Here is a 26,640-nt window from a genome sequence, read left to right as displayed (position 1 = left end):
TAAGAGGTAGTACACTTTATTTACCAGGCTCTCTCAATATCTCGTAACCCGCCCCGCAAAGCCAGACCCTGGGCTTCGCCACTGTCCCCTCCACCAATCAGGGAGGAGCACGCGTCTCCCGGACGTCCACAGGGCCTCAGAGCAGCGGGGTGGCAGGGGTGGGTGTGGGGAGGGGGCTGCCAGACGGGGGACATGGGGGTGAGGGGCTATAGCTTGGTGCCGGGCTGGGGATACCCCGAGGCACCGCCAGGCCTGGCCAGCCCCTCACTCCCCCGTTAAGGTTCGTTGTGGTTCACAGTGAGACTGGCTTAGACTTGGCAGGGTGTCAGGGGCAAGGGACAGACAGGCGCCTTCTACTCTCCCTACCCGCCCTGGGCCTGACTCACGGAGCTGGAAAGCGAGAGACAGAAAGTCCCCTCCCTGTGTCCTCCCTCGGGGACAGGGAAGCCCCTTCTCTCGAGAGGCCAAAGGGTAGAGGCCTAGTCCTCCCCTGACCTCCCCAGGCTCCTAGGAAGACTCAATCACTCCTGGCTCAGAAGTTTCTAGAACATCTCAGCGACCTTGCCCACCATTACTCCCAATTAGAAAAATGGTTTTGAAATCTAGGAGTTGACTGGGCCCATCAAACCCAGCGGTAAAAAACCTGGGAGGGTCTCGGTTTAAAAGGTGGTCTGCCTTCGGGTAGAGGCCAGGAGACCAGCCGTGTCTTCATGGCCCAGACCGGAGGGAGTGGCTCATGGCAGTGGGGGGTGGAGGGGGACAGGTCATGGGGCACAGAGCGGGAACCAGGGGCAAGATGCAGGAAGCAGTGACATGTGGGACATGGCCGGTTGCCTTCTAGTGCCGTGGGCCTGGGCTCGGGGGGCAGCGCCGGGGGGCTGCCCCTCACGGGCACATCTGCCAGGCGGGCGCCAGGGGCCTCTGCCCCACCGGGCGAGGGAGGGGCCGACGGTCAGGCCTTGGGACAGCCATTGGCCGGCGGCTCGTGGTGGCCGGCGGTGCAGTCCGAGGTGCGCTCGAGCCCCAGCATCTGCCGCTGCACCAGCTTGGCGTAGAGGCCGCCCTGGGCCAGCAGCTGCTGGTGTGTGCCCTGCTGTACCACGCGGCCACTGTCCAGCACCACGATGAGGTGCGCCCGCTCCACCGTGCTCAGCCGGTGCGCGATGATGAGCACCGTGTGCTTCTGCAGGTTGCCGTGGACGGCCTGCTGGATCTGGGGAGACAGGAGGGGCCGGCTCACAGGGGCGCTGCCTGGGCTGCCGCCACCCCGCCCCGTCCTGGCTGGGACCCCAGCGCTGCCACCGCCTCGCGCTGCTTCACGTCCCAGAGAGAGACTCAGCTCCTCGTCTGTAAAGCCAGGCCTTGCCCACGACCTGCTTCCTGGGTTTTTGCTCACGGGGGACAGAGCTGGTGCCCGGGGCACGAGGGAAGCACTAAGCGAACGGCAGACGGGCCCTGACCGGGTCGTCTTCCGGTCTTCCCGCTCCATCCTCTAAGCCTGGCCTTGGTCAGCGGTCTCGCCATCAGCCTCGAAGCTCGCGCCAAATCCTGCACACCCCGGCTCCCCAGTGTCTCGCTCTGCTCCATCTCTCCGCCTCTGCCACCATCGCCTCTCACCTGGAGGCCTGCGACCTCTGTGCCCTGCTTCCTGTCCATTCCCCACACGGATTTAAAAATTCTTAACCAGTTCTTGCTGAATTCCTGTTCCCAGGCCCCCAAGAGCTTCTTGTCCCGCTTAGGATAAAATGTAAACTCCTAGGGGAATTGTAGGGCTGTGAAACTACGCTGTGTCTGTGACGGTGCCTTTGTCAAAACCCACAGAACGTACAACGCAGACAGTGACCTCTAATGCAAACCACGGACTCTGGTCAGGGATAAGGCATGAGTATTGTTTCTCCACACCGCACGACACCAGTGCACGGTGTCGATGACAGGGGACAGACTGTTTGGGGTGGGGGGAGGGGACACATGGGAACTCCTTTTACTTTCTGCCTAATTTTCCTTAAACCAAAAACTGCTCTAAAAAATAAAATCTATTATTTTTTTTACAAGTCCAAAGTCCTGACCAGCACACGAGGAGCTTGTGGCTCCCTCCGACTCTGTCGCCGCCTCCCGCCCACCGGACGCACGGGCCTCCGGGCCTGACTGCGGACCTGCTCCGGGCCTCTGCACCCGCTGTGCCAAGATTCCCCACGGCTGCCTCCTCTCCACCCGGGTCTCGGCTCAAATGGTACGTGGTGATCCTGGTTCTATCGATGGGGACTGCGGACTGGGCACACGTGACCCCACCTGAAGCCTGCACTAAGAGACATCACGCATGGCAGGGCTTCCGTGTCATCCACCCTTGTCCTTGGGATGACCCCAGCCCCCCCCAAAAGCTCAGGGGCATCAGCTGTCTGTTCTAGCGAGCAGACCCCTGACTTCCCTCTCTCAGAGCGTTTATTAAAAAGGGCTTATAATTGTAAGTCCTTCCTCTGTCCCTTTGAGATATATATGTGAATATCCTAAAACTCAACAGGGTCTTTCTCAAGGACCTGAAAGCCGTTCCTTGGCAGGGTCAGCATCAAGGAGGACAGGGCCTCGGTCTCCTGGTCTCTGTGGGAGGACACGATCCTAACTTCAACAGTTGCCAGCAACAGACCCAGCTGGATCGACCTCATCCACACTGACCGACCCCTCTGTAAGTTTCCCCTCGAGTCCCGCGCCCTCCCCCGCCCCCCGCCCTCCTTCTCACTTTAAAACTCTGTCAATCTGCACAAAACTGCGGTAGAACTCATTTATTTCCCTATTATCAGGTCTGTTTCTGTTTTTTCAGCTTTAACTAACGTCTGGCCGCGTTTCTCTTTGACGGGGGTGACCCCTCGCAACCTCTCTGTCACGTGACCGTTTCGCTGTCTACGGAGCACAGACCACGGGGTGAACTCATGCCCCTGTCCTGGCTCATCATCTGTCTCCCCCTGGAATGGAGAGGCCATGGGGGCAGGGTCTTTGTTTGGCTGGTCAGCCGGCCACAGGACCTGGAACAGCACCGGGCACCCACGAGGAGCACAGCGAACGCCCACGAAACAAAGGAATCGGCCCATGGAGAGGCCGAGCGACAGATACATGGTGGGACCCTCTTTACCGATGAACATGAGGCTCCGAGAGGGCACAGACCGGCTCCAGGTACGAGCTGCAGGGAGCAGCTTCTAACCCACGTCTCCTGACTCTGACCCTGCATCGTGTCATTGTAGCTCTGTCGAGAGCCAGGAAGCTGGGTCCCCTCTCCACCGGCTCCCGCCCCCAGCACTGAAGCACCTGGACTGAGAAGCTGCCGGCCTAGGAGAGGCCCCGCGGGCATCCCTGAGCCCCCCCCAGCCCGTCTGCTAGGTGAAGGAGGGCTCCAGCCCCCGGGAGCTGCTCCTGTCACTGCGACTCACCAGGTACTCGCTCTCTGCATCCAGGGCGCTGGTGGCTTCATCCAGGATGAGGACAGGTGGGTTCCGCACCAGAGCCCGGGCCATGGCCACCCGTTGCTTCTGGCCGCCCGACAGCTGGGCTCCCTTCTCTCCCGTCTCTGAGGGAAGAGGCACGGGGGCGAGTGAGGCCGGGGCGGTCCTGGGGATGAGCTAGAAGCCCCCTTCCTCTGCCTTTCCCTGCTCTCCAGGAAAAGTGGCTAAAAGGGCCACCGGGGGGCTGCCGGCAGTTCGAAAACTCAAAAACTCGGGAAGGGATGCTCTCCCTCTCTCCCTGTTCACAAGAGGTATGCAAATTACAAGTATTTGCGATTGGTACCAAGATACCAACTTTTGCCTATTAATTTGGCAAAACATCCAAACGTTTGATAACACACCGTGCTGGTGCGGCTGCGGGGAAATGGGCACCCCGCCCCCCGCCTCCTGGGCACGCAGTCGGTGAGCCCTACGGCCTCCAGTGATGGGGCTGTGGCACATACTCCTCTACCTTTCAGTTTCTACTGTGCAAGTCTATGGATCCCAACTGCAAATGCACAACCCTTAGGCCAGCAAACCCACCTCTGTCAATTTTCCCCGGAGACCGACTTTCCCATGCACGGCAACGTAGGTCCATGATGTATGGCGACGCACAATTATTGCAAAAAAAATAACAAAGACAAAGAACCTACTCGAATGTCCATCGACAAGAAACTGAATACGTGATTTAGTAAATTATTATCCAGCCCCTATCCTAGAATACTGTGCAGCTGTTAAAAAGAACATAAGACCCAAAAGAAGTAGAAGGAAGGAAATCATAAAGATCAGCTTGGACATAAACAAAAGAGAGACTAAAAAAAAATAGAAAAACAATCAGTGAAACCAAGAGCTGGTTCTTTGAAAAGATTAACAAGATCGATAAACCTTTTCGCCAGACTCAAAGAAAAACAGAGAGTGAGCCCAAAGAAATAAAATCAGAAATGAAAGAGCAGTTACGACCTACACCACAGAAAGAGAAAGAATCCTCGAAGGATACCCTGAGCACAACATGACGACAAATTAAACAACCTGGAAGAAACGGATATGTTTCTAGAAATACACAACTTCCCAAGACTGAGACAGGCAGACACAGAAAAAATCTGAACAGACCGATGACTGGCAATGAAATTGAAGTGATAATTAAATAAACTCCCAACAAACAAAAATCTAGGACCGGATGGCTTCACCGGGGAAGTCTACCAAACATTTAAAGAAGAATTAATACCTAACCTTCTCAAACAAGTCTAAATAACTGAAGAGGAAGGAAAACTTTCAAACTCGTTCCATGGCCCTGATACCAAAACCAGACAAAGACACCACAAAAAAAGAGAAGGAAATCACAGGCCAGTATCTCTGACGAGCATAGACGCGAACCTTCCCAACGAAATAGTAGCAAACGGGACGCAGAGACCCACGAAAAGGGCGTACACCCCGATCAAGCAGGATTTATTCCTAGGATAAGGATCGTTCGATGTCCACAAATCGATTGAGATGCATCGCAAGAAAACCAGATTTAAAAATCGTTATGAACGTCTCCACAGAGGCAGAAAAAAGCATTTGACCAAAAAAATAAAAAATTAAAAAGCCCAAAGGCAGCTCTCTGGGCACCCACGTAAAGGTCGCTAAGATACTGTGTGAAGTTAAAAACCAAGCACAGAATGTAAGGTGCAGCTTATTTTCCGTAAAAGGATGAAAGGAAATAACGACGTATATTTGTTGTTGCATAAAGAAACTTCAAAAGGACATGTAAGAAACTAAGAAAAGTTTTGGTGGGAGAGGAGGAAACTGGGAGTAGAATAAGGGGTGGAATAAAACCTTTCCATTGTGTATCATTTTATACGTTTTTTCAGTTTTAGACCTTGTGAATAGCCCCTTTTCAAGAGTTAACATTTTAAAGTACATTAAATGTAATAAAATACACAATAGAATTATGGGGTTAAAACGTTTAAGGTAAAATATTGAGTTGTTAATATAAAAGTAAGTAACTGTAATTAATTAATATGTGCTATTTTTAAATAATACTGTTTTGGAACGAAATACGGGTGGTGGTCGGATAGTATAGTGACTATACTAAATGCTACTGAGTCGTTCACTTGAAATCGGTTACACTCAGGGAACGTGAACTTCGCCTGCAATGACGGAAGGCAGCAGGTGACCCCTGCGGTGGGGCGGCAGGCCGGCCAGGGGGCGTGCCCGGGCCCGGTACCTGTGTTGTAGCCGTCCTGAAGCTCCATGATGAAGCCGTGGGCGTTAGCCTTCTGCGCAGCCTCCACCACCGTCTCGAAGGGCACGGCGGGCAGGCCGTAGGAGATGTTGTCCGTGATGGAGCGGGCAAACAGCACCGGCTCCTGGCTCACCAGGGAGATCTGCGGAAGGGGAGGCATGGGGCCTGAGGGGCCAGGCGCGCGTCCGGCCAGCTGTTGCCAGGAGCCTCGCCAGCCCCCGGCCCGGGCCAACACCAGGGGTCTCAGGTCTGAAATCTGCCCGGGGCCTGCGGCTGGCTGCTGCGTGCAGCTGCCTCACGTCTTCCCACACAATAGGGTCGGCTTTCTGCACAAGCCAGCGGCCTCCCCGTACCCACAGACTGGGGCCCCCGAAGCCGACTGCCCTGGGCTAAGCCAGGTTCCCTGATCTCAGAGCGGGCTCACTGGCTGCCCTGTCCTGGAAGAAATCGAGAGAGAAAGAGGGGGTAGAGCGTTGCTCTGTGAGGGAGTCTGTCCTTGCCAGGGGGCAAGAGGCCACAGCAGGCCCCAGGCCGTGAAGACCTCCCTCCCTCCTGAGAGAACAATTTAAAGCAGGTGTTGTCCCTTGGTCTCCGTTTGAGGAATTTGGCCTACAAAAATGACAGCGTGGAGGACAGCATCGTGACACTATAAATAGCAAAACAAACAAACAAACAAAAATAATCCAATTGTCCATAAACTAAGGATTGAATTACAGTACGTCCAAAAAATCCAACACACACACGCGCACACACACACGCACACACACGCACACATACATGCACACGCACACACACACGCACACACACACATACACACACGTGCACACACACGCACACGCACACATACACGCACAGCATGATTCTATTTGTTTCAAAAACGATACACGTGCCTCGATACACTGATACATTTACATAAAGAAAGGAGACGGGCTGGAAGGGACATTTCCTGAACTGCTGGCCCCGTCACCTCCGTGGTGTGGGGTGGAGGGAGGCGACCCTCATGCCTTAGCTACGAAGTTTCCTCAACACGGGAACATGGTTAGACCTTCGCATTTTTACTGTCTGAGGTTTACGAAACCTAAAATTTTAAATTTAAGAGAAGGTACTCACAAAAGAGGAAATCCAGGCGGCGGTCTGTCTGTAACAGCCACCTGAAAAGGCGCTTAAGGCCTTTGGTCATGGGGAAGAAAATGCGAAAGACCACACCGAGCTCCCCACCACGCTCTCCAACTGGTGAGAATTCAGGACTGACAGCATGAGCCGTGAGCCGTGAGATACCTGTCTGAACGGCTCTGCCCAGGGGCCACACACCTGAGACCGCTCCCCGCCTCCTCCCGCTGGTGACGCGCACGTGGGTGGGCAGGTTTCACAGTCTGTGGCCTCCGCCGCTTCCCAGAACTGGAACCTCAGTGCCAACCCCCTGGCCCTCCCCTGGTTTAACTCATGTTAGGATGTAAGTGGCGCCCCCTTAAGAGCTGGTGTTACTGGTGCCGAGCACGACCTGCTCAGCCGTCCGGGGCGTCCCCGCCCTACGCTGGTGCAGGGTCGGGGTGGACACTCCTGTTCTGTAAGGGTCACCAAAAGCTGTGTGGTCCTGTCAGTACTGGACACGACTTTGTCACTCTCGCCCAGTGGAGCGTAAAGCGGTGCGGCCATCATCCTGGTGACAGAAACTATCACGGCAGTAACGACTGAAGTCGGCTGTGCGTCCTGTCTGGGGGGGGACACACCTGTGTACGCCGGGACGCATGAACAAACCGTCCACGACAGGACTCTCGGTGACAGTAAAAACCAGGAAACCACCCCAACGTCCATTAAGAGCAGAATGAGGAACTAGGGTGTGACGTGTTTACCCAGCGGATTATCTTCCAGCAACGAAAACACGGGGACCGACACCACGGCCTCAGCCTGCGTGACTCACGAGTCGCGGTGAGTGGAAGCGGCAAGACGCGGACGGGGACACGTGTCGTGACTGCAGCCGGGGGGAGGAACACGGCTGCGCCGCGTGGGGAGGCGCACGGGGACCGAGAAGCAAAGGACAAGCAAGAGAGGACGGGGATCGTACAAGTCGGGTGAGCCGCTGCTTCCGGGGGGACCTCTGGGGAGACTGCTGGGTGCCCGAATGCTCTACCTCTTGACCTGGGTGGTGCTGCACGGGTGGCCACTCTTTGAGGCTCTCGTCACAGCCCACGAGGGCGAAGCTCAGACACAGAAGGGCAAGGAGGGTGGCCCAGGCGGCCACGTACCACTCGGTGCAGGAACTTGTGGTCGTAGGCGCCGACGGGCCGCCCGTCCAGCAGCACGCGGCCCCCGTCCAGCGGGTAGAAGTTCTCCAGGACGTTGACGCAGGAGCTCTTCCCGCTGCCCGAGGGCCCCACGAGGGCGGTCACTTTCCCCGGGGACAGGCTGAAGGAGACGTTCTGCAAGGAACACGCAGACACGCCGTGGGCCGTCGGCTCAGACGCTCTGGCCCCGGACGCAAGCAGGCGCCCTGCCCAGCTCACCCCTGGCCCCTCTGCCACGCGTGGCTGGGCGCTGCCCGCTCCTCAGGCTCTCCTTTCTAGAATCTGGCAGCAGGTTCATACTTGTTTCCTCCGCCTGGAATGTTCTTTCAGCAGAGAGCCACCTGACTGGCTCCGACTCCTTGTTCGGGTCTCAGCTCAAAGGGCACCTCCTCCGAGAAGCCCCCTTGACTGTCACATCATCCCTGGGGACGACACCTACCACACCACCCTCCTGGTAATGATCGGTCCTCCCCGACTGGCACCCAGGCCCCGCGGGGCGGGGCCACAGCCTGGCGGGCAGCGGCCTGAGACACGGGATGAGGGGGAGGGACGGTCTGAGCAGGCCTCGAGCCCCCAACTCACCTGCAGGACTTTGGTGTGGGGCCGAGTGCGGTAGGTGAAGGTCACGTTCTCAAAGTCCACGCGGCCCTCCAGGTGGTCAGGGGCCAAGTTCCCATCGTGCACCATGGTCGGCTGCCGGTCGATGAACTCGAATACCTTCTCGGCGGCCCCGACTCCCTGCATCAGGCCACTGTAGACAGAGCCCACGGACTGCAGGGGGAGGAGACACAGGCTGCTGTCCCACCCGGGCCGCCAGGAGATGATGTGGGCGTGCGGAGAGCCAGGGAACGGCAGCAGTTCTGGGGGCGGGGGTGCAGGGCGCTGCTGGGGCCCCGCCAGTGGAAGAGCAGCTCGTGACAGTAAGGAGAAAACGAAGCCGGCCATGGCAGCGACATATGAGGAGCCAGGGCCTCAGGGTCTCCACAGCTAAAGCTCAGCACCACCCGGAGGAGGGAACCGGAGCACGGAGAAGGTAAAGGAAGCAGCCAGAACGTGCCAGAACGGGGATGGGACCTTCCCCTTCAGCCGCCAAAATCTCCATTTTAAAAGCGGGTCTTAATTTATATATCTCCTTGTAAAAAAAATGCACGTGACATAAACGTGAACAGAAACGACGGCTCGTTTCACTGGGCGCTTTGCGTGTGTCATGAGGCAGGTCCTATCACCATCCCCGTTTTGCTAATGAGGAAACCGAGCCACAAAGAGCCCAAGTAACTTCCCCCAGGTGACACGGCCAGGAGGGGGCCCAGCCTCTGTGAGCGCCTGGCTTCCCCGTTTGGCCCCTTAGGCTGTGACTGTGACCGCCGAGCGTCCTGGTTGGTGAAATGCAAGTAACGTGAGGACCAGTGTCATGGCTCTGTGAAGACAGTGCTGGGCGCAGATATCAGGACATTGCGATGATGATGGTGATGATGGTGGTGATGGTGATGATGATGGTGGTGATGATGGTGGTGATGATGATGAGGATGGTGGTGAGGATGAGGATGATGATGATGATGATGATGATGGAGATGATGACGGTGATGTTGATGGTGGTGATGGTGGTGATGACGGTGGTGGTGATGGAGATGATGATGGTGATGATGGTGGTGATGATGGTAGTGATGATGGTGGTGATGGTGATGATGGTGGTGATGGTGATGATGGTGATGGTGATGGTGGTGATGATGATGGTGATGATGGTGATGATGGTGATGGTGGTGATGGTGATGATGATGATGATGGTGATGATGATGGTGGTGATGATGATGATGACGGTGATGATGACGGTGATGATGGTGATGGTGATGGTGATGACGATGGTGGTGATGATAGTGATGGTGATGGTGATGATGGTGATGGTGATGGTGGTGATGATGATGGTGATGATGGGGATGATGGTGATGGTGTTGATGATGGAGATGGTGGTGATGGTGATGATGATGGTGATGATGGTGATGGTGGTGATGGTGATGATGATGATGATGGTGATGATGATGGTGGTGATGATGATGATGACGGTGATGATGACGGTGATGATGGTGATGGTGATGGTGATGACGATGGTGGTGATGATAGTGATGGTGATGGTGATGATGGTGATGGTGATGGTGGTGATGATGATGGTGATGATGGGGATGATGGTGATGGTGTTGATGATGGAGATGGTGGTGATGGTGATGATGATGGTGATGATGGTGATGGTGGTGATGGTGATGATGATGATGATGGTGATGAAGAGACCAGTGCTGCGTAGAAGCTGTCCTTCGCGCCCCTCACCCCAAGGGCGACCACCATGATTGCCTTGGTGGTGATGATGATGATGATGATGATGATGAAGAGACCACTGCTGCGTAGAAGCTGCCCTTAGCGCCCCTCACCCCAAGGGCGACCGCCATGATTGCCCGTGCACTGTACCTTGCCAGTTCTTTCTCTGTGTGTTCATAAACACGTGCACATACGTCGTTAACCTGGAGTTTCAAGAACTACACGAATGGCTCAGGCTATTGCCACTGCTCGGGGGTTTGCTCTTTCCCACCGAACAGCGTCTTCGGCTCTTTCTACGCCGGTGAGCGCAGAGCGACCTCGTTTCTGCAGCTGCCGTTGGTTGGCGTGGGGCACAGGTGTACTGCGTTTGCCAGCCCCTGGTCAGTGGGCGGCTGGGGGGGCGTCTAACCCTTCACTGTTATAAACAGTGCTGAGCCGATGGACGCACAGCTCTGCCCGCTGGGGTGGGAATTGCTGAAGCAGGTGTGACTGTGGCTAATGCAAATTGCCATCTGCAGCAGATGCTAACACCTCCCCACCCCCAGTCCTTGAGCGTCTTCACTGTAGGACACAGAGGCCCAGCCCCAGTGGCTGAGGGCCTTGGCGGGGGTGGGGCAAAGGCAGAGCAGAGATTTAGCACCCCCACCCCCAGCACCCTCCCTGGATGACTGACGGCTGCTCAGGCACAAACACCCCAGCCCCCTCAGGATCTGCTGGCGGCGGACCCAAGTGAAGACATCCTCTAAAACGACCCTTGTCTTTTCCACGGCACCTCGTGTTAAAGTGGGTTAACCGGGTCCCCACACACGTGGCGGGCAAGTCGCTTCACGTCTCTGAGCCTCGGTTTCCTCTTCTGAGAAACGGGAATGGGAACAACACCAGGGCCCCTCTATGTGCATTTTCTGAAATAATGTTTGTCGCTGCCTCTCGGCTCCATGAGCAGAGTTGCTGTCACTTTTTTATTATCGTTCCTGGTGTCATGAGGATCTCTCCCCTGCCTACTTCAGAAAGACGCCCCACATCCCTCAGACCCTGGAGTACCCCGTTCAGATCCCTCTCCCCGACACGTTCCTCCCTCTCCCCAGGACCCTCCTTCCCAAGCCAGCCCCTCACCTCCATGCAGTCTCCCAGGACGAACTCGTAGATGATGAAGGAGATGAGGTTGCCGCTGGTCATCTGCCCAGAGATGACGAGGTGGCCCCCGTAGTAGAGGATACTGACCTGGACCACCAGGAGTGTGAGCTGGGGGCAGAGGCAACAGGACACTTGGGTCAGGTAGGCCTTGACTCGGAACCCCGGCCCACCCCAAGGTTCCCAACCCCGCCCTCCAGGCTACTGGGGCAGGTGCGAGCAGCTGTGGGCTCCGTACGTCCAGCCGTACACGGACACTCAGCCAGCACAGTGATGTCCTCCCACATGCTGGCGCCCGTCTGGCACTCAAGCCTTCCCCTTACCCGCCGTGGAGTTTTCCTGCAAAGGCCCCCAGCTGGAGCCGGCTGTGGGCCTGGCCAAGAACAAGGCTTTCTTTGTAAGACTCTGGCACACACGGCAGCCCCCAAGCCCTCGGCTAGGCCAAGTGGAAGCTATGAGTCCTTGTCCTCGTTGGCATGAACGTGGCTCAGAGAGGTCGAGCCCACTGGCTAAGGCCGCACAGCGAGCCGGGCAGAGGGGGGTGGTGCAGCCTGTTTTCTCATCCCACCAGGTTCCAGAAAGGAGGGGCTGTGTCGAGGCACCCTTGCCTCCCTCCCCCCCAGGGCCTAGGGGAGTATCTGGAGGAGAAGTGGAACCTGAGTTCCCATTTGTCCCTCCCCACTCCAAGTCCGAAAGGCGCAGCTGCTGGTGGACAGACTATGACGAGGCTGGGCTGGCTGAGCTGCGTTTCCGGCCCCTTCTCCTCCCTGCCTGGGCCTTCCCAGGGGAGGCCTGCCCTGGGGGCTCCGGCAGCTCCTGTCCCCTGGTTCCCTTTAGACCACCAGCTCCTTTCCTCCTTTTCCCCGCTAAACGCCAAACTTTCGTCCTTCCTTAGCCCAGCTGCTCCTGACAAGCCCACCTTCCAGATGTGACCAAGTGCTCCCCATCCCCCAGATGGCACCTCACCCCCGTCCCTGGGGCTGAGCCAGAAAGTAATGGGGCATGTGCGCTCGGGACACATGACCTGCTGGAAAGGTGGGTCCCGGCTGGCCTTGGAGTGGCTCCCCGCCCCCAGGGGACGTCTCCCCACCCTGACACCCCACAGGCAGGCCCGAGGGACCAAGGGGGGCCTGACGAGGACATTCTCCGAGAGGCTGCATCCTTTGTCGGAAAGCTTCAGGGACAAGCAGAAAGCTGGACAGAGTAGAGCCACGCACAGGGACCCCCGATGTCGCGCCCCGCCCCCCAGGGGGGCCTGCGGCCCGGGGCACGTACCCCGCTGCCCCACACGTAGTAGGTGTAGGCGGCCGCCTCCTTCCTGTTCAGCTTGTACACCTGCTGCAGCTTCCGCGAGTACACCTCGGCCTCCGCCTCCTCGTTGGCGAAGCTGCGGACCGTCTTCAGGGCGCTGATGGTCTCCTCCGCGGTGTTGCTGGCCCTGGCCAGCGCGTTCTGGACCTCTTTGGAGAGCCTCTGTGGGCGGGAGGGGGACGAGGAGGAGACTCCAGATGGACACTCTCACTACCCGAGCCCCTAGGCCTCTCTGGGCTTTTCCGCCCCTCGCCGGTGGCAGCTCTGTGCGGGGATGACGGGGTACGAGCGAGCTCCCCGTCCTCCCCCACCGCCTTGTAGCTTGTCTCGAAGGACAGACTCCAGCTGCGTTCTTGGGGCGAGCGCCCACGGTTCCCGCTCCGGAGGGCTGGGGCTGACCGCTAAGTCATCTCCCGCAGTCAGAGGGGGTCATTTGACCACAGCTTTTGGAGACCCTTTCAGAACAGCAGTGTCCACCCCGACCCTGCGCTAGCGTATCGTGCGCGGCACAAGAAACGCCAGCTCTTAAGGGGGCGCCACTTACACCCTAACATGTGTTAAACCAGGGGAGGGCCTGGGGGTTGGCACCGAGGTTCCAGTTCCAGGCAGTGGCAGAGGCCACGGGCTATCAAACTTGCCCATGTCACGGGACTAGGTGGCTAAGAAGTGGCTCGAGGGTGCAACCCCCAGGCTGCTGCCCGCCGGTTCTGGACCTAGTCTCTGGGCAGCACCGTCTAAGCTTTGCAGGAGTCACCATACTCAGGTTCTCAAACCAGCCAGGAAGGTGGCCCGAGAGGCCAGGCCAGGACCACGTACGGGCATGTCCCATGATCTGAGTCACGGCCAGGCGCTGGAAGTGTGCAGTGCATTCAGCCCCCCAGGGGGCAGGCCACACCCTGAGCCAGGTCTGGCCGTGGGCGGCGTGTGTGGCTCATGGCCATGACTCGGAGCTACAGGCGACGTGTTCAGGTGTTCAGGTATGGGCCGAAGACCTCAGCGGAGCTTCCCGGAGGCCCTGCCTGCCTGAACTTGAGGCTGGGCCTGAGGTGCACATAGGGGTGGGGCTGTGCGGGTGCCGCAGGGTTTCCTGCCCGGTCCAGGGGCTGGCGGGAAGGCAGGAAGGGTGGGGCAGGGAACAGGAAGGGACTGGCTCCGACTCCAACCCATGTATTTACTTTTCCTGCTCAGGGAGGAAAACAGGGAGGCCATGGCCCAGAGCCGCGGGGCAGAGGGCCCTCCCAGGGTGGGCTCTGCCAGAGGGCGACACGTGGGCTGTGGGGAATGAACTCATTCTGGGCCTGGCCTCAGGTCACAGGCACCGAGGGTTCTTGCCGAGCTGGGGACACCGAGTCAATCACAGGTCAAAGTCCCATGCTCAGGAGGACCCATGCCCACTCAGGCCTGGACCCCTGGGGAAGGGGTCATCGGCAGCTGTCGGAACCCAACCTGGACCCCTTAAAAATCAGGGTGCCCTGATCCCGGCATGGGAAGCAGGCGGAGGGTGAGGCAGGGACCTAGCTCACGGGCAGAGGCAGCGCCAAGGGGCGGCCGAAGGGGGCGCAGCCTGCCCATCACGGCGTCACGGGCGAGGGCCTCGCTCACAGGGCCCAGGCACGTGCGCACACGTGCACACGCGCACACACGCCACAGACCGGGAGGAAACTGCGCTCAGACTGAAAACCGAGTGCTCGCAACGGCCGACACCGCCTGGCCCGTGGCCTCCCTGCTCACTCATCGCTCCGGCCTCCCTGAGGCACACCCGCACCCCAGGGCCTTTGCACAGGCCGTGCCCTCTGCCGAGAATGCGCTTCCCCGAATGTCCCAGACTTTACTCAAATGTCACCTCAGAAAGACCTATTTCAACTTCCAACCACGGGAGGGGAACGCACAGTGCAGTATATATGTGCCTTACTGTTAAATCGTACACCTGAAACTTACTGGATTTCGTTAACTAATGTCACCATAAAATATATATATACATATTTAAAAAAATTAAATTAAAAAATACAATAAAGTAAAATTGCAACCACCCCGAATCTCTTCCTCACTTCGTTTCTCTCCTTAGCATTCACCATCGTTTATATTACGTATTATCATTATAGCTGTTATTTATCGTCTGTCTCTCCCGCTAGAGCATAAACTCCCTCAGGGCAGGCGCTCTGTCTGCTTCGCTGATGTATCATGGTGCCTGGGACATCGTAGGTGCTCAGTAAATATCGACTGACTGACTGAACATGTGAACAAAAGCACACACGGCCTCGGGACGAGCCTTTCACTACCTCCTGGTGGCCGCCGAGCCCCTTCCGGGGGGTCCCTGGGGAGTGGTCCGTGCTCACAGGGCCTGGCAGGGACAGGTGAGCCTACCTTGTAGTACTTGCCGTAGATGTCGGACACCATCATGATGATGGGGAAGCCCATGAAGGTGACCAAGGAGAGCTGCCACGAGAGGCTGAACATGAAGACCACCACGCCCGTGACCTTGACCGTGTTCCGCAGGAAGATGTTGATATTCTGGGAGACCAGGTCGCTGACCATGGTGGTGTCCGAGGTGAGGCGGGAGATGAGGTCCCCTGGAACACAGGCCAAGGGGCACTGCGGGTCGGGGCGAGGGACCCTGAGGGGCACCGGGGAGCTCGGACCTCCCCCGCCTTCTGGGGGAGGTGAGGAGGGAAGGGCAGATGTCCCCTTGAGGGCTGCTCTGAGCCCAGCCCTTGTCACCAGCATCTTGTGACTTGACGTCTCATAGCAAAGCAGGCGGCTGAGACTCAGGGGAAGATGCTGGCTCAGTGCCACACGGTTTATCCGTGACTGAGCTGGAACCAAAGCCGTCCCCTCCCGGCTGCTGGCAGAGGGTGTAACTCCTCTTTTCCCTCACACGGGCTGGGGGCGGGGGCGGGGGCGCGGTGGAGAAAGGAGCCGGGACCCTTTACCAACTGGACACCAGGCTACGAGTGTCACGACCCCACGTGGTGGCTGCCACCACTGTTCCTACTTTAGAAATGAGCAAACAGGCTCAGAGAGGTTAAGTCCGTGATGTGGAACCAGAAACAGGGTCCGGCTGGCCTGTCTCAGGGCCCAGGATCCTGGCTGGATCCTGCAGTGCCTTCCCTGCTCTGCCCTGTGCCCTGGCCCCCTCCCTCTGCCCCCCACCTTCCCAGGAGCTGGGCCTCTCAGGCCACAGGCTTGGGCGGTGCTGGCCCCTGTGGTTCCCAGAGGGCAGTGGGAAGTGAGGCCTTGGCTCCTGCAGGGACCTCGGGTGGTCTGGCCAGGGTCCTACAGTGGCCGCAGGTCACGCCAAAACCTTAGCCAGCAGCCCAGCTCCCCAGGGCTCAGGCGGGGCCAGAGGCCCAAGGCCAGCTTCCCGGGACGCCTCCATCCTGGACTGGATGGCGGGAAAAGCCAGCTGAGCTGAGACCACGAATGTACCCGTTTATTTACTCAACTCGCGGCAAGCCCGCCCTGGCCAGGCCCAGCCCCAGGTCACCGGAGGCCCTGGGAGGACCAACCTGTGCGATTCTCGTCAAAGAAGCTCGTCTCCTGAGACACCAGCGAGCGGAAGAGACGGTTTCGAAGGCGAATGTTCAGTCTGGCAAATATGAGGGTAAAAATGCCTCCTCGGATACCTGCGGCAAACGAGCTAATTGCAGATAAGAGATGTTATGTATGGCACGACGTCCTTCCGACAACCAGCAGCCACACCCGCTGCCCCCTTCCGCTGCTGGAAGGCCCGGGCCTCTCACAGGCCGGGACCCCGGCCTCGAGCCCACTCGCCAAGGCTCGTCCCCTAGCTGGAGCCCCCAAAGAGAAGGCAAAGAGGGGGCGTGTTTGCCAAGGGCGAGGGACCCAGTTTGGCCAGCCAGACCCCTCTCCCTTCCGGAACAGCCCAGACAAGGCTGGCCCTTGTCACCCACTCGGAAAACAGGAGGGAGGGTGAAGGACCGAAGTCATATTTAGGAACGAGAGGGTGTGGCTCGAGGGCTTGGCTCAACCAAATGGACATTGGTTCTGAGCCAATCGACTGTTGGTGACCATGGTGACAGCCGAGGGACAGGCCCACTGAGGGTATTTCTTGGGTCTCCCTGGCCCATATTCCCCTTAGGAGTTGGCCCTGACCTCCCTCCCCTGCTGTAGGCCTGGGGGCTCGGGGGAAGAGCCGGCTACCTGCCGATGGCCAGCAGACACATGACAATGACGGCCGTGCTGAACTGCTCCATGCTCTTCTGGATGATGATGCCATCGATGGCCCGGCCAGTGTAGTAGGGGAGGAAGGTCTCTCCTGCCAGAAGACGGGACCAGCTCAGGGGGCGTCTGCACCCAGGGGAGCCCGTGCCCTCTCTCCCGAGCTGCTGGAAGACCACACCCCACCCGCTTTGCTCGCCCCACGGTGGACGGGGGTTCTCTCCTGGCAAATTCCTCCTCTCGCCATGGTGGGAGGCAGGGTAGGGACCCCGTTCTGTGTAATGCCCCCCCACTTGTCAGAGAAGAGGGACACAGGAAGCACGGGCCTGCAATCTGTACAGACCGGGTCAGAATTAACAACGGCCACCGGGCACTGAGCCACCGTGTCAAGCAGCCCGGTGACGTTTCATTCCGTCTGTGCAGACTCTGAAGCGGGTCCGGTGATTGCCCCGCTTTACAGACGAGGAAAGTGAAGCTGAACAGATGAGCCCATTTCAGAGGTGGAATGGGAGACTCAGAGAGGCTGAGCAACGTGCCAGAGGTCACACAGCAGTTCAGAGGAAGGACCAGGACTCAAACCCAAACCGGCTTCCAGTTTAGGGGACCTTTTGGGGGGACCTGTCCTCACTCCTTTTCTCGTGACAACCCAGAATGCCCGCTCTCATCTTGCAGAAATGCTGGGCGTGGAACGGAATGTGGTCAGGCCAGGCTGTGTCCCGTTTCCACGAGCCACGGCGTGGGGAGCAAGTGCTCCATAAAGGTCGCTGAATGGACCCCGGGCTTCTCCGCAGGACTGGCTCCGGCCGGGCGGCGAGGCCGTCCGCGGGGTTCTGGCGCCCTCTGCTGGGCATGGCACAGAAACGCAGGGTCTAGGGGACCTCGGGCCACAGGGTTCACGGCCAGATGGGGCCTCCAGCCACTATGGTGGCCTTCCACCAGAGCCGACGCTCCGCCTCGGTGTATCCACGGGGCAGGACCGGGCACCCGCGAGCTCCGGCAGCATTATGAGCCTGGCAGGCCCCAACGACAGCAGGTGACACCCCCAGCAGACGTTCACGGAGCCCTTCCCGGGGGCGGGCATTGTGTGAACACGGTCACAAACCCTCTGGCCGGAGCTGCACAGGGACCTCGTGACACTTGGCAACCCACCAGCGAATCCTACGGCTCCGCCTCCAACACGGTCCCAGAATCCGGCGCCTTCACCACCCTGACCGCTCCACCCGGTCCCAGCCTCGGTCTCGCCGGACCGCCCCACTGGGCTGCTGCCCATTCTCCCTGCTCCCACCCTTGCCCCCTCCGCCTCCTCACCCAGTCCTGTGAGGCCAAAGTCAGATCTCACCGTCCCTCCACTCAAACCAGTCCCTGGCCCCCATCTTGTCCAGGGTAACACAATCCTTACCGAGGCCCAGGGCACCCCGCACAGCCAAGTCTCCATGAGGGACCGGACTTCATCTCTACCCTCCCCCTTTGCTCACTCTGCTCCCGCCAGGCTGGCCTCTTCACTGTCCCTGTAACAGCCAGGGACCTTCCTGCTGCCCGACCTTCCTGCTGTGCCTGGAGCACTGTCACAGAGGACACCTGCTCCCCGATCAATCTCACAGCTCAAAGGCCTCCCAATAATCCTATGGGTGAGGTATCGTTATCACTCCCGCTCTGCAGATGAGGAAGCTGAGGCCCAGACAGGTTAAGTCGCTTGCCCTGGTTTACGTAGTTGGGTTGCCATGAAATCCACATTCAGGGGTCTCGATTTTGTAGGAGATGCTCAACACTCACATTAACCTTTTTTCCCAACGGGCAGTTTTTCTTTTAGATTACGAGGTGTCAGAAAAAGCTGGGCCCTCCCGGACGCTCAGTTGATTGGAAAATAATTATTAATAGTCACGGTGCCTAACTTTTATGAAGTACTCACGTTTGCCAGGCACCGTGCTTCATCCCAGCGAAGGCTGGCGGTGACCCGACAAAGCCTCCTCCCTTCATGAGAAACCGACGCTTGGCCGGGCTGCGTAAGCGTGAAGTCGGGGGCCTGATCTCAAGTTAGAGCCCTTAACTCAAGCCAAGCCCGCAGGTGGCAAAGTCTGCCCCGCTGTATGTTCGGGCATCTGTACTTCCTGAGCACACGCCAGCTGACCACAGGGCCGTGCAGGTGAGGAAGCGAGCTCATGGGGTGACATCTGCCCACTCAGGCAGGGGAGGGGGGTCGTTTGTCCGTTCACTCATTCATTCGTTCATTCGTTCAGTGAGCCTGCCTCTGTGCCAGGTACCTGGCCTCTGTCCCCGAGGGTCTCAGAGCCTGATAGGGGAGGCAGGAGAGTGGACACATGATTTTCATGTCACCGATGCTACAACTGAGGTTCAGACAAAGGGCCACAGTCGGTGAAATCTGAGAAGGCTTCTCTGAGGAGGGGACATTTGGGCCTTGAAACATGGGCAGGAGAAACTATCAGGATATATGGAAGGGATCACCCCAGAACTCACGGCCCCCGATGTTTACTGGGAGCTTGCTCCACGGCAGGAGCTATCCAATGGGGTATCTCACTCACACTGGCTCACCGACCCTCACCACCCCATGGCGATGGGCGCTGTTACTAACCCACTTCACAGATGAGCAGTCCGACACGGGGAGGCTAAGCAACTCACCTGAAGCCACCCCGGTTCGGGGGCCGGCACTGAGAGGGTGCGAGGTGGTCAGTTAGGGGAAAGGGGCTGCAGGACCGGGGCCAGCCCTGGGGTCTGCCTGTCCTCCGTGGGAACACTTGGGCTTTGCGGCCACTCCCAGACTCTGTCTCCATGAGTTCCATGTGTGACAGCTCGTGATGGCTAACATTCCCGAGCACGTACCAGGCTCTACCGAGCTCTAGACTCGTCCGCCTCCTGTTTTCATTCCGGCCTTACGACATCGCGAAATAAGCGCCCTGACGATCCCCGCTTCAGAGGAAGAAGCGGGGCTCGGAAATGTCCACTAGGTTGTCCGCGGTCACACAGCTAGGGCAGGAACGGGACTGGCCCCAAGCCCAGGCCTTGCTGTCCCCAGAGCCCACGGGGCTGCCCCCGCCAAGTCGCCTCCCCGCCCACGTTGCTGGAGTGACGTTTTCGAACTGTCGGCACCAAAAGCACATTAACGAATACACCTGGCTTCACGAAGCAGGACGCTTACACCACGGCACACGCGACTGAAACAGAAGTTTGAGGACACGATATTTAATCTCACCACCAACGCCACACTACTGGAGGTCTCTACGCTACTCTCTTCACGACAAAAAAAGCCTTCGCCTTAACGGTCTCAGAGAGCCCTCGCCCGGGAATGGATCCTACAGATCGACCCACGTTTTATGTGAACCATGTATGAGCAAGGTTATTTATGGTAAGAGAAAAAGACGGAAAATAACCTGAGAGTCCGACATCTGACTAATCGACGGTATAACCACACAGTGGACTATCAGGCGGCCAAGTAAAACAACAAGGTGCTGATTGGGAAAATTCCAGAATATACTGTTAAGTGGACAAAGCAAGACACAGAATAGAGTGTAAGAGACGGGACGGGTGATGTCCTATGGCTGCGGCCGCACAAAGAAACACCGGGAGCGTGAGCAAGAAACGGATCGCAGTGGGTTCCTGCCCGCTGGGAAGTTTCCGGAACCTTATAGTGCCCTGGGGGGATCGGGGTGGTCAGGGGCAGAACTGGGAGCGAACCTCTCAGTGTTTACCCTTCTGTACCAATGTGATGTTTGAACCACGCAGGTATATGTTAAAATGCAAGAGGAAAGGAGAGGGGGTTACAGCCCCCTACGCTGGTTTCCGGGGTGTCCGCCAGGCCCCGCGGGCGCGCACTTACCCAGAGCCGCCACGATCAGGAAGAAGGAGGCCGCCATGAGGAAGGCCACGTCGGGCTTGGTGTAGGACAGCAGCTTCTGCAGCGTGGCCCCGGACGCCTGCTCGGGCCGCGGGCCCTCTCCGCGGAAGCCCTCGGCCTCGGCCTCGGCCCCCGCGCCCGGCTCCAGGGCCTTGGCGTTCGGCCGCACAGTGGACAGCAGCCACCAGAGCAGGAAGGAGGCGGCGAGAGACACGTAGGTCCACACGAAGAGGGCCCAGAACCACGGGTCCCGCACCGGCTTGCGGACCTCGGAGAAGAGCAGCAGCTTCACCATGGCGTAGATGCCCACGGAGAGGCACACAAGGGCGATGGCCGTGCGCGAGGCCCGCAGCCGCCGGGGCCCCAGCGCGCTGTTCTTGGCCACGCCGATGGTGGCCCCCAGCAGCAGGCAGCTGCGGTACAAGCAGGCCGCCCACAGGTCCAGCACCGAGTCGAAGATGTTGAAATGGCGGATGTCCTCCAGCAGGCTGCGGTCCGGGTGGCTGAGGATGTAGATGGCCGTGGTCAGGCCGACGTCCACGCTCATGAAGGCCACGGCCACCACCACCGCCTTCCACAGCTGCATCGTGCCGGCCGGCAGTGGGCAGGCGCCGAGGGGCAGGCTCTAGCTCACGGGGGCAAGGCCATTGTCCGCCGGGCGAGGCTGGACCTGTCGGGCAACAGGGTGAGGGGTTCAGGTTGGCTACTTGCTGGCCGTGACCTTGGCATCTCTGAGCCTCAGTTTCCAGCAGAAACAGTGACAAGAGTGCTGATTTCAGGGGTGTTGTGAAGCCTCCACGCATTCGAGGGACATTTATCGAGCGCCCTCTGTGGGCCAGACTCTGTTCTTCGTGTCGGGGATTTACCAGCCACCGAAAATAACAAAGATTCTGCTGTGGCGGAGGTGACACATTCATGCCAGAGACAGATAATGAACATAAGTCAGCGACACAGTATGCTAGGGACAAGGACTGGGGGGCGGGGGGCAGAGATAAGAGTGGGGTTAGGAAATGGAGGGTCACGGGGTGGGGGGTGAGAGCGATTTCAAATAAGGGGGCTGGGGAAGCCCATGCTGCCAAGGTGACCCCTGAGCAAGACCGCGAGCGGCGAGGGGGTCCGGCAGGTGGCCATCTGGGGGGAACGGATTTGGGACGGGTGCAGCAGACAGCGCCAGAGCCACGATGCCCGTGAAGGAGGCAAGGCGGCCCCGTGGGTAGGGGTGAGAAGGCAGGGGTCTGGGGGACCTCGCAGGTGAAGCTGAGGTAAGCACAGAGCGCCAATAAATGGCTGCTGTCTTCACTGCTGCGACCGCCATCACTATTCATTCCGCCGAACCTGTTCCCTCATCTGTAACACGCTGGTGTGAACATCAGTTCTGGGCACAGTGCCTGGCACGTAATAAATAACTGCCACTGGTTATCTATCGCCATATACAGTAGGTACTTCATAAATGTTTGTTCACTTGACTCCTCCCAAATCAGATCTCCCACCTCCTCAAATAAACGTCTACCCTCTTAGACCGAGGAGGGGAGGCTGCAGGCCCGAAAGCGACCCGGGAAATATCCCATCTGCCTGGAAGTTTCCAGAATCTTTTTCTCCTCTCGCCCCAGCCCTACGCCCTTTTGGTTTTCTGGAGCTTGGTGTCCGCTTTGTCCAAAGCGCCCCAACATGGGGCCCCTCAGGACTCAGCCAGGGCCTGGGAGACCCCAGGAGCTGCAGGGCCCCTGCAGGACAGGGGCCTGGTGTCCTGCGTTTGGGGGCGGGGCTTGTCCGGGGCAGGAGCGGGATGGGACTGGGCTGGGGTGTGCCTCTGAGTGCTGCCTCTTGATTTGGATCTGTCCCTATCTCTCCTGGGGTCTTTCCTGTCCCATGTGCAAAACGGGCAAAGCTCTGAGTCCCCAAGTGGAGGGTGACTCCAAGCAGTGACTGGGGAGGGGAGCCAAGCCGAGAAACCCCCTGCCCCACAGCTCTGGTGCCCAAATTCAAGATGACTGACCTCATGTTCGAGAGTGACAGAAACCCCACTCAACCCCACAAGGCCCGTGTTTCCAAGTCCCCATTTATAGTCGGGGAAATTGAGGCACAGAGCGACAAAAGCATATGCCCCCTATCACTCCGCCAACAAAGGCTCGAGCCAGGACTTGAGCTATTGTGTGAAGGATCCCAGCACCTCCCTGCCTGGCACACAGCAGGCGCCTGATAAACTGCCAGCAAACCGTCGTGTGACAGAGCCCTTCCCAGGAGACCGGCCCCTCGCACGCGCCATGTGCTTTGTCTGCGTTCCCTTATCTCATCCGCCCCACAACTCTGTGACCTTCGCACCGTCATCATTCCCATCTAGCAACTGGAGAAACGGGGGCCCGGAGCAATGAATAACTCGCCCAAGAACACATGGCTGGTGAGTCGCAGAGCTGGGACTTGAACCCAGACCTGTCTGGCTCCAGAATCTGGGCTCGAAACTGCTAAGCTAAAACGCTTGTCAGTATGACAAGTGCTAGCAGGGAGTGCTCATCAGAGGAGAACAGAGGGGGCTCGGCCACGCAGAGCTGGTCACGACCACAGGCGCCTGATACGCAACGGCAGTAACAGCAACGGCAGTAACAGCAACTGACACTTACTGACGTTGACGTGCGTCTGGCCCTGTTCTAAGCGATTTATGTGCATTAATCCTCATGAGAATCCTATGAAGTAGGTTCTATTATTATCCCCATTTTACAGTTGAGAAAATTGTAGCACAGAGAGGTTGGTTAAGTGACCCATCCTAGGTCACACAGCTAAGAAGTAGCACAGCTGGTTGTAAATCCAGGCCATGGAGTGCCAAAGTCCGTGCTCTCAACTCTGAAGCCCTAAACCCTCAAAACAGCTTCTCTAGGAGCTGGCAAGACCCCAGTGATGCACAGGAGGGGTTGGAGAAGCAGGGAGGGCCCAGGGACACAAGGGTCCCCAAGCCTAAGCCCTGCCTTTACCCCAGCACTTCCAGGCAGACTCGAGTCTGTCCCAGAGGAGATGGTTGCCTTGTCGGCAGGTGCCCCTCCAAGGGAAACCAGGGCTGAGTGAGGCCAAGGGCAGGGGAGGGAGTGGGTGGTGGGGATGGGGGGGACAGACGCCCCCTGCCCAGGCCCTTGCTCCACCCTGCCCCCACTGGGCTGCCAGTGCTGCAATGCAGAGGCCTCGGGGAGCTAGTGAGTGAGCAAGTCCGAGTGGGAGCTCAGGGAGGGATGCTCTTGGCCTGGTGCCCCAGCAAAGCTCCTGGCCAAACCGCCGCCCACTGCCCAGGCCCTGCCAGCCGCCTCGGCCGCTGCTCCCCTCTTGGTGGGCAGAGGAGATCCCTCAGGCCCCAGAAAGGAGCTGAGGTTCAGAAGTAGGACAGGAGGCAGATCAGCCAGAGACCAGTCAGGTGTATGAATGGCTCTCCCTGCCCCCAGACCCAGTCCCTGGGGGAGCTCCTTCCTGGGACCCCTCCACTTTGGGGAATATCAACCCCATTGGACAGCCAGCCACTGGGGAGCCCGGTTGTTTATCTTCACTGGAATAAACTAAATTTTGCACTCTAGCATCACAGACTACCTGAACGGCGTTTTACAGGTAGGGAAACTGAGGTCCAGAGAGGAAGGTGACAAGGCTTGTGTTCGGTCACCCGGCAACTGGAGGCAGAGCAGCAGGAGCACCAGGGTCCCCAGCTCCCAAGTGCTGAGTCCTACTCCAGGCTCTGACAGAGCAGAAGCAACTCAGGTCGGGTTACAGCCCTCAGTGGCGGCAGGCTACTCTGTTATTTTAAACTTATTGAGCAGGAAGGTGAAGGGCACAAGACCACCAGCCAAGACCGTGAAGAGGGGAAGGTGGGGACCACAGGGCTCCTTGGAGGCCCGTGTCTGCTCTCCTTTCTGCCTGACCTGGGGGACACAGCTGGGTTCGGCCAGGTGGAGCTGGAGGGCAAATCGTGGGCATAAGCGTGACGTGTATGGCCGGAGGGACAAAGACAAGGTGGTGGCCAGAGGCCAGAGCAGGTACTGCCCAGGGCCTCACATGGCCCAGGAAGACAGAGGCAACTTGCCTTGACCCCAAATGCTAAGGAATGGCACAGGATTAGCAAGTGACCCCATCCCCATGCGGATCCTGTCAAAGGCTTTTCTTCCCAATAGAAAAATGGTGGTTGAAGCATCTCTAGCTGTCAGCTGCACAAAAGTCTGGAACAGCCAGGAGGTAATAAATAATAATCATTACTACGACCACAACGGCTACTGTTTATGGAGTGTTTCTAAGTGCTAGACAATGTGCTAAGTGCCTAGCACCTCTCAGCTCAGTCAGTCCTCACCACCGCCCTGGGTGGGAGGTCCTCAGAGTAATCCCCACTTCACAGGTGGGAAAGCGGAGGCCTGGGGGAAGTTACGTGACATGCAGAGATTAGGCAAAGGCAGGACTGAAAGCCAGCACTTCGCTCTGCCCAGGGACTGACAGAGAAGCGTCCTGCAGGGTCTGCGTGGTCCGAGCAGCTCAGTTCACCCCTAAGTCAGTGAACTTTTTACCCCAAAGTGGTCATGCATTGCCCAGTGGTAGAAAGGCCCATTCACTGCTCAGCCAGCACCGGCTAAGGCCAGTTCTGTGGGATGATGAGATCGTGGGTCTCGGGATGCAGGGCAAGGGCTGGGCTGGGTCCACGTTGCTCCAGCCTCACTCTGGGACTCACTCAGCCACATCCCACGCTGGGACTCAGGGAAGTCGCCCCAGGTGAATCGAGGCTCTAGGTGAGGTGAACAAGGAGCTCCCCTGGCCTTTCTACAAGCCTCCTCTTGTCACCTGGGACTGGCCCCATCTAAAGCCAGGGAGTGGAGACCAGCCTATCTCCAGGGGGTGGGAGAGTGGACAGAGAATCCTGTCGGACCAGCTTAAAGCTACTTTAATTAACGTCAGGCCTGAGGAGGGGCACCCTGTTTTAACAGAGGCCCAGAAATTAGAGAGATCCCCTGGCGACCCACAGGCCTAACTGCGGGGCCGGGGGTGGGGGGGCGATGCATGACGAACATGAGGAGCATCAGCCCATTGGCCAGGCAGGGAGACTGAGGGAAGGGGTTTGCCAGGCTTGGCAGGCCCAGGAGGCCCCCAGGCTTCTGCCACAGTGGGTGCTCAGGATGTGCCGGCAGGCCCCACTGTGGGGTATGGGGAGTCCTCGGAAGATGTGCCCATCTGAGCCAGCCATCCCAGGATCCTCCCCAAAGGCACTCTACCATTTTCCAAGAGGCAGCAGCGACTGAGGGGTTAAAAAAAATGCAACATTCGCCCTGCGGGCGTAGAAAGGATTCTGCAGGATGGGGCGCTGGGACCTGCAGCTGCGGGCGTGGGATACAGGGATGGGTCCAGGAAGGCTCCCAGGAGGCTTCCACCCTCAACAGAGATGCCTACTCCACCCCCGGAGCAGGGAGCTCCAGACGGCCCCCCAGCCTGTGTGCCCCGCTGGTCACCCTGGCCTGGGAAGGTCCCAGGTCGGGGGTCTCGGGCGCTGCGCTCTTACCTGTTGCCTTACCTGGCACCAGGTGAGTCGTGGGGAGGGGGCGCAGCGGGCTCGGGTCGTCAAGGGAGCAGGCTCCGCGCCGCTCATTGGAGACTGCGCCCGGCACTGAGCTCGCTCGGCTCCTCCGGCAGCTCCTCCCCGCCTCCCGCCCCGGCTGCGCAGCGGCAAGGTCGCAGCCGAGCGGGTTGTTACAGTTTTAAAGGGTAACACTCGAAGAAAAAAGATCTATGGGAAAACTATAATTTCATCTTGGTTGTATATATATATTTATTTACCATACTGGTATTTTTAGTGAACACTGCATCAGATATGTAGGGAAGGAGCAAGATGTTCCAAAAAATTGTACTAAGGTATTCTTGGGTTTTCCAGATCAA

The 26,640-nt window shown here is 58.3% G+C and overlaps 1 protein-coding gene across 2 annotated transcripts; it reads right to left on the bottom strand.

Moving 5' to 3' along the window:
* ABCB9 (ATP binding cassette subfamily B member 9) lies at positions 1-26,401 on the bottom strand. 2 transcript variants are annotated; one of them, XM_006909994.3, is made up of 12 exons: positions 26,267-26,401; positions 20,740-21,427; positions 16,890-17,004; positions 16,235-16,365; positions 15,093-15,298; positions 12,693-12,890; positions 11,400-11,528; positions 8,562-8,750; positions 7,941-8,114; positions 5,677-5,836; positions 3,420-3,556; positions 1-1,213 (listed from the first exon to the last, which is right to left on the bottom strand). In XM_006909994.3, exons 2-12 carry the CDS (start codon positions 21,341-21,343, stop codon positions 953-955), a joined length of 2,304 nt encoding a protein of 767 aa, XP_006910056.1. In that variant the 5' UTR covers positions 21,344-21,427; positions 26,267-26,401; the 3' UTR covers positions 1-952. The 2 variants fall into 2 exon arrangements, with proteins under 2 accessions (XP_006910056.1, XP_015443406.1); XM_015587920.2 differs by having other exon boundaries at positions 26,279-26,401.
* Positions 26,402-26,640: the final 239 nt, after the last annotated feature.

The sequence above is a fragment of the Pteropus alecto genome, unplaced genomic scaffold (assembly GCF_000325575.1).
Source record: "Pteropus alecto unplaced genomic scaffold, ASM32557v1 scaffold213, whole genome shotgun sequence".
NCBI lineage: Eukaryota > Metazoa > Chordata > Mammalia > Chiroptera > Pteropodidae > Pteropus > Pteropus alecto.
Note: the sequence above shows the minus strand (reverse complement) of the source record. Positions and strands in the feature narration are given on the sequence as shown.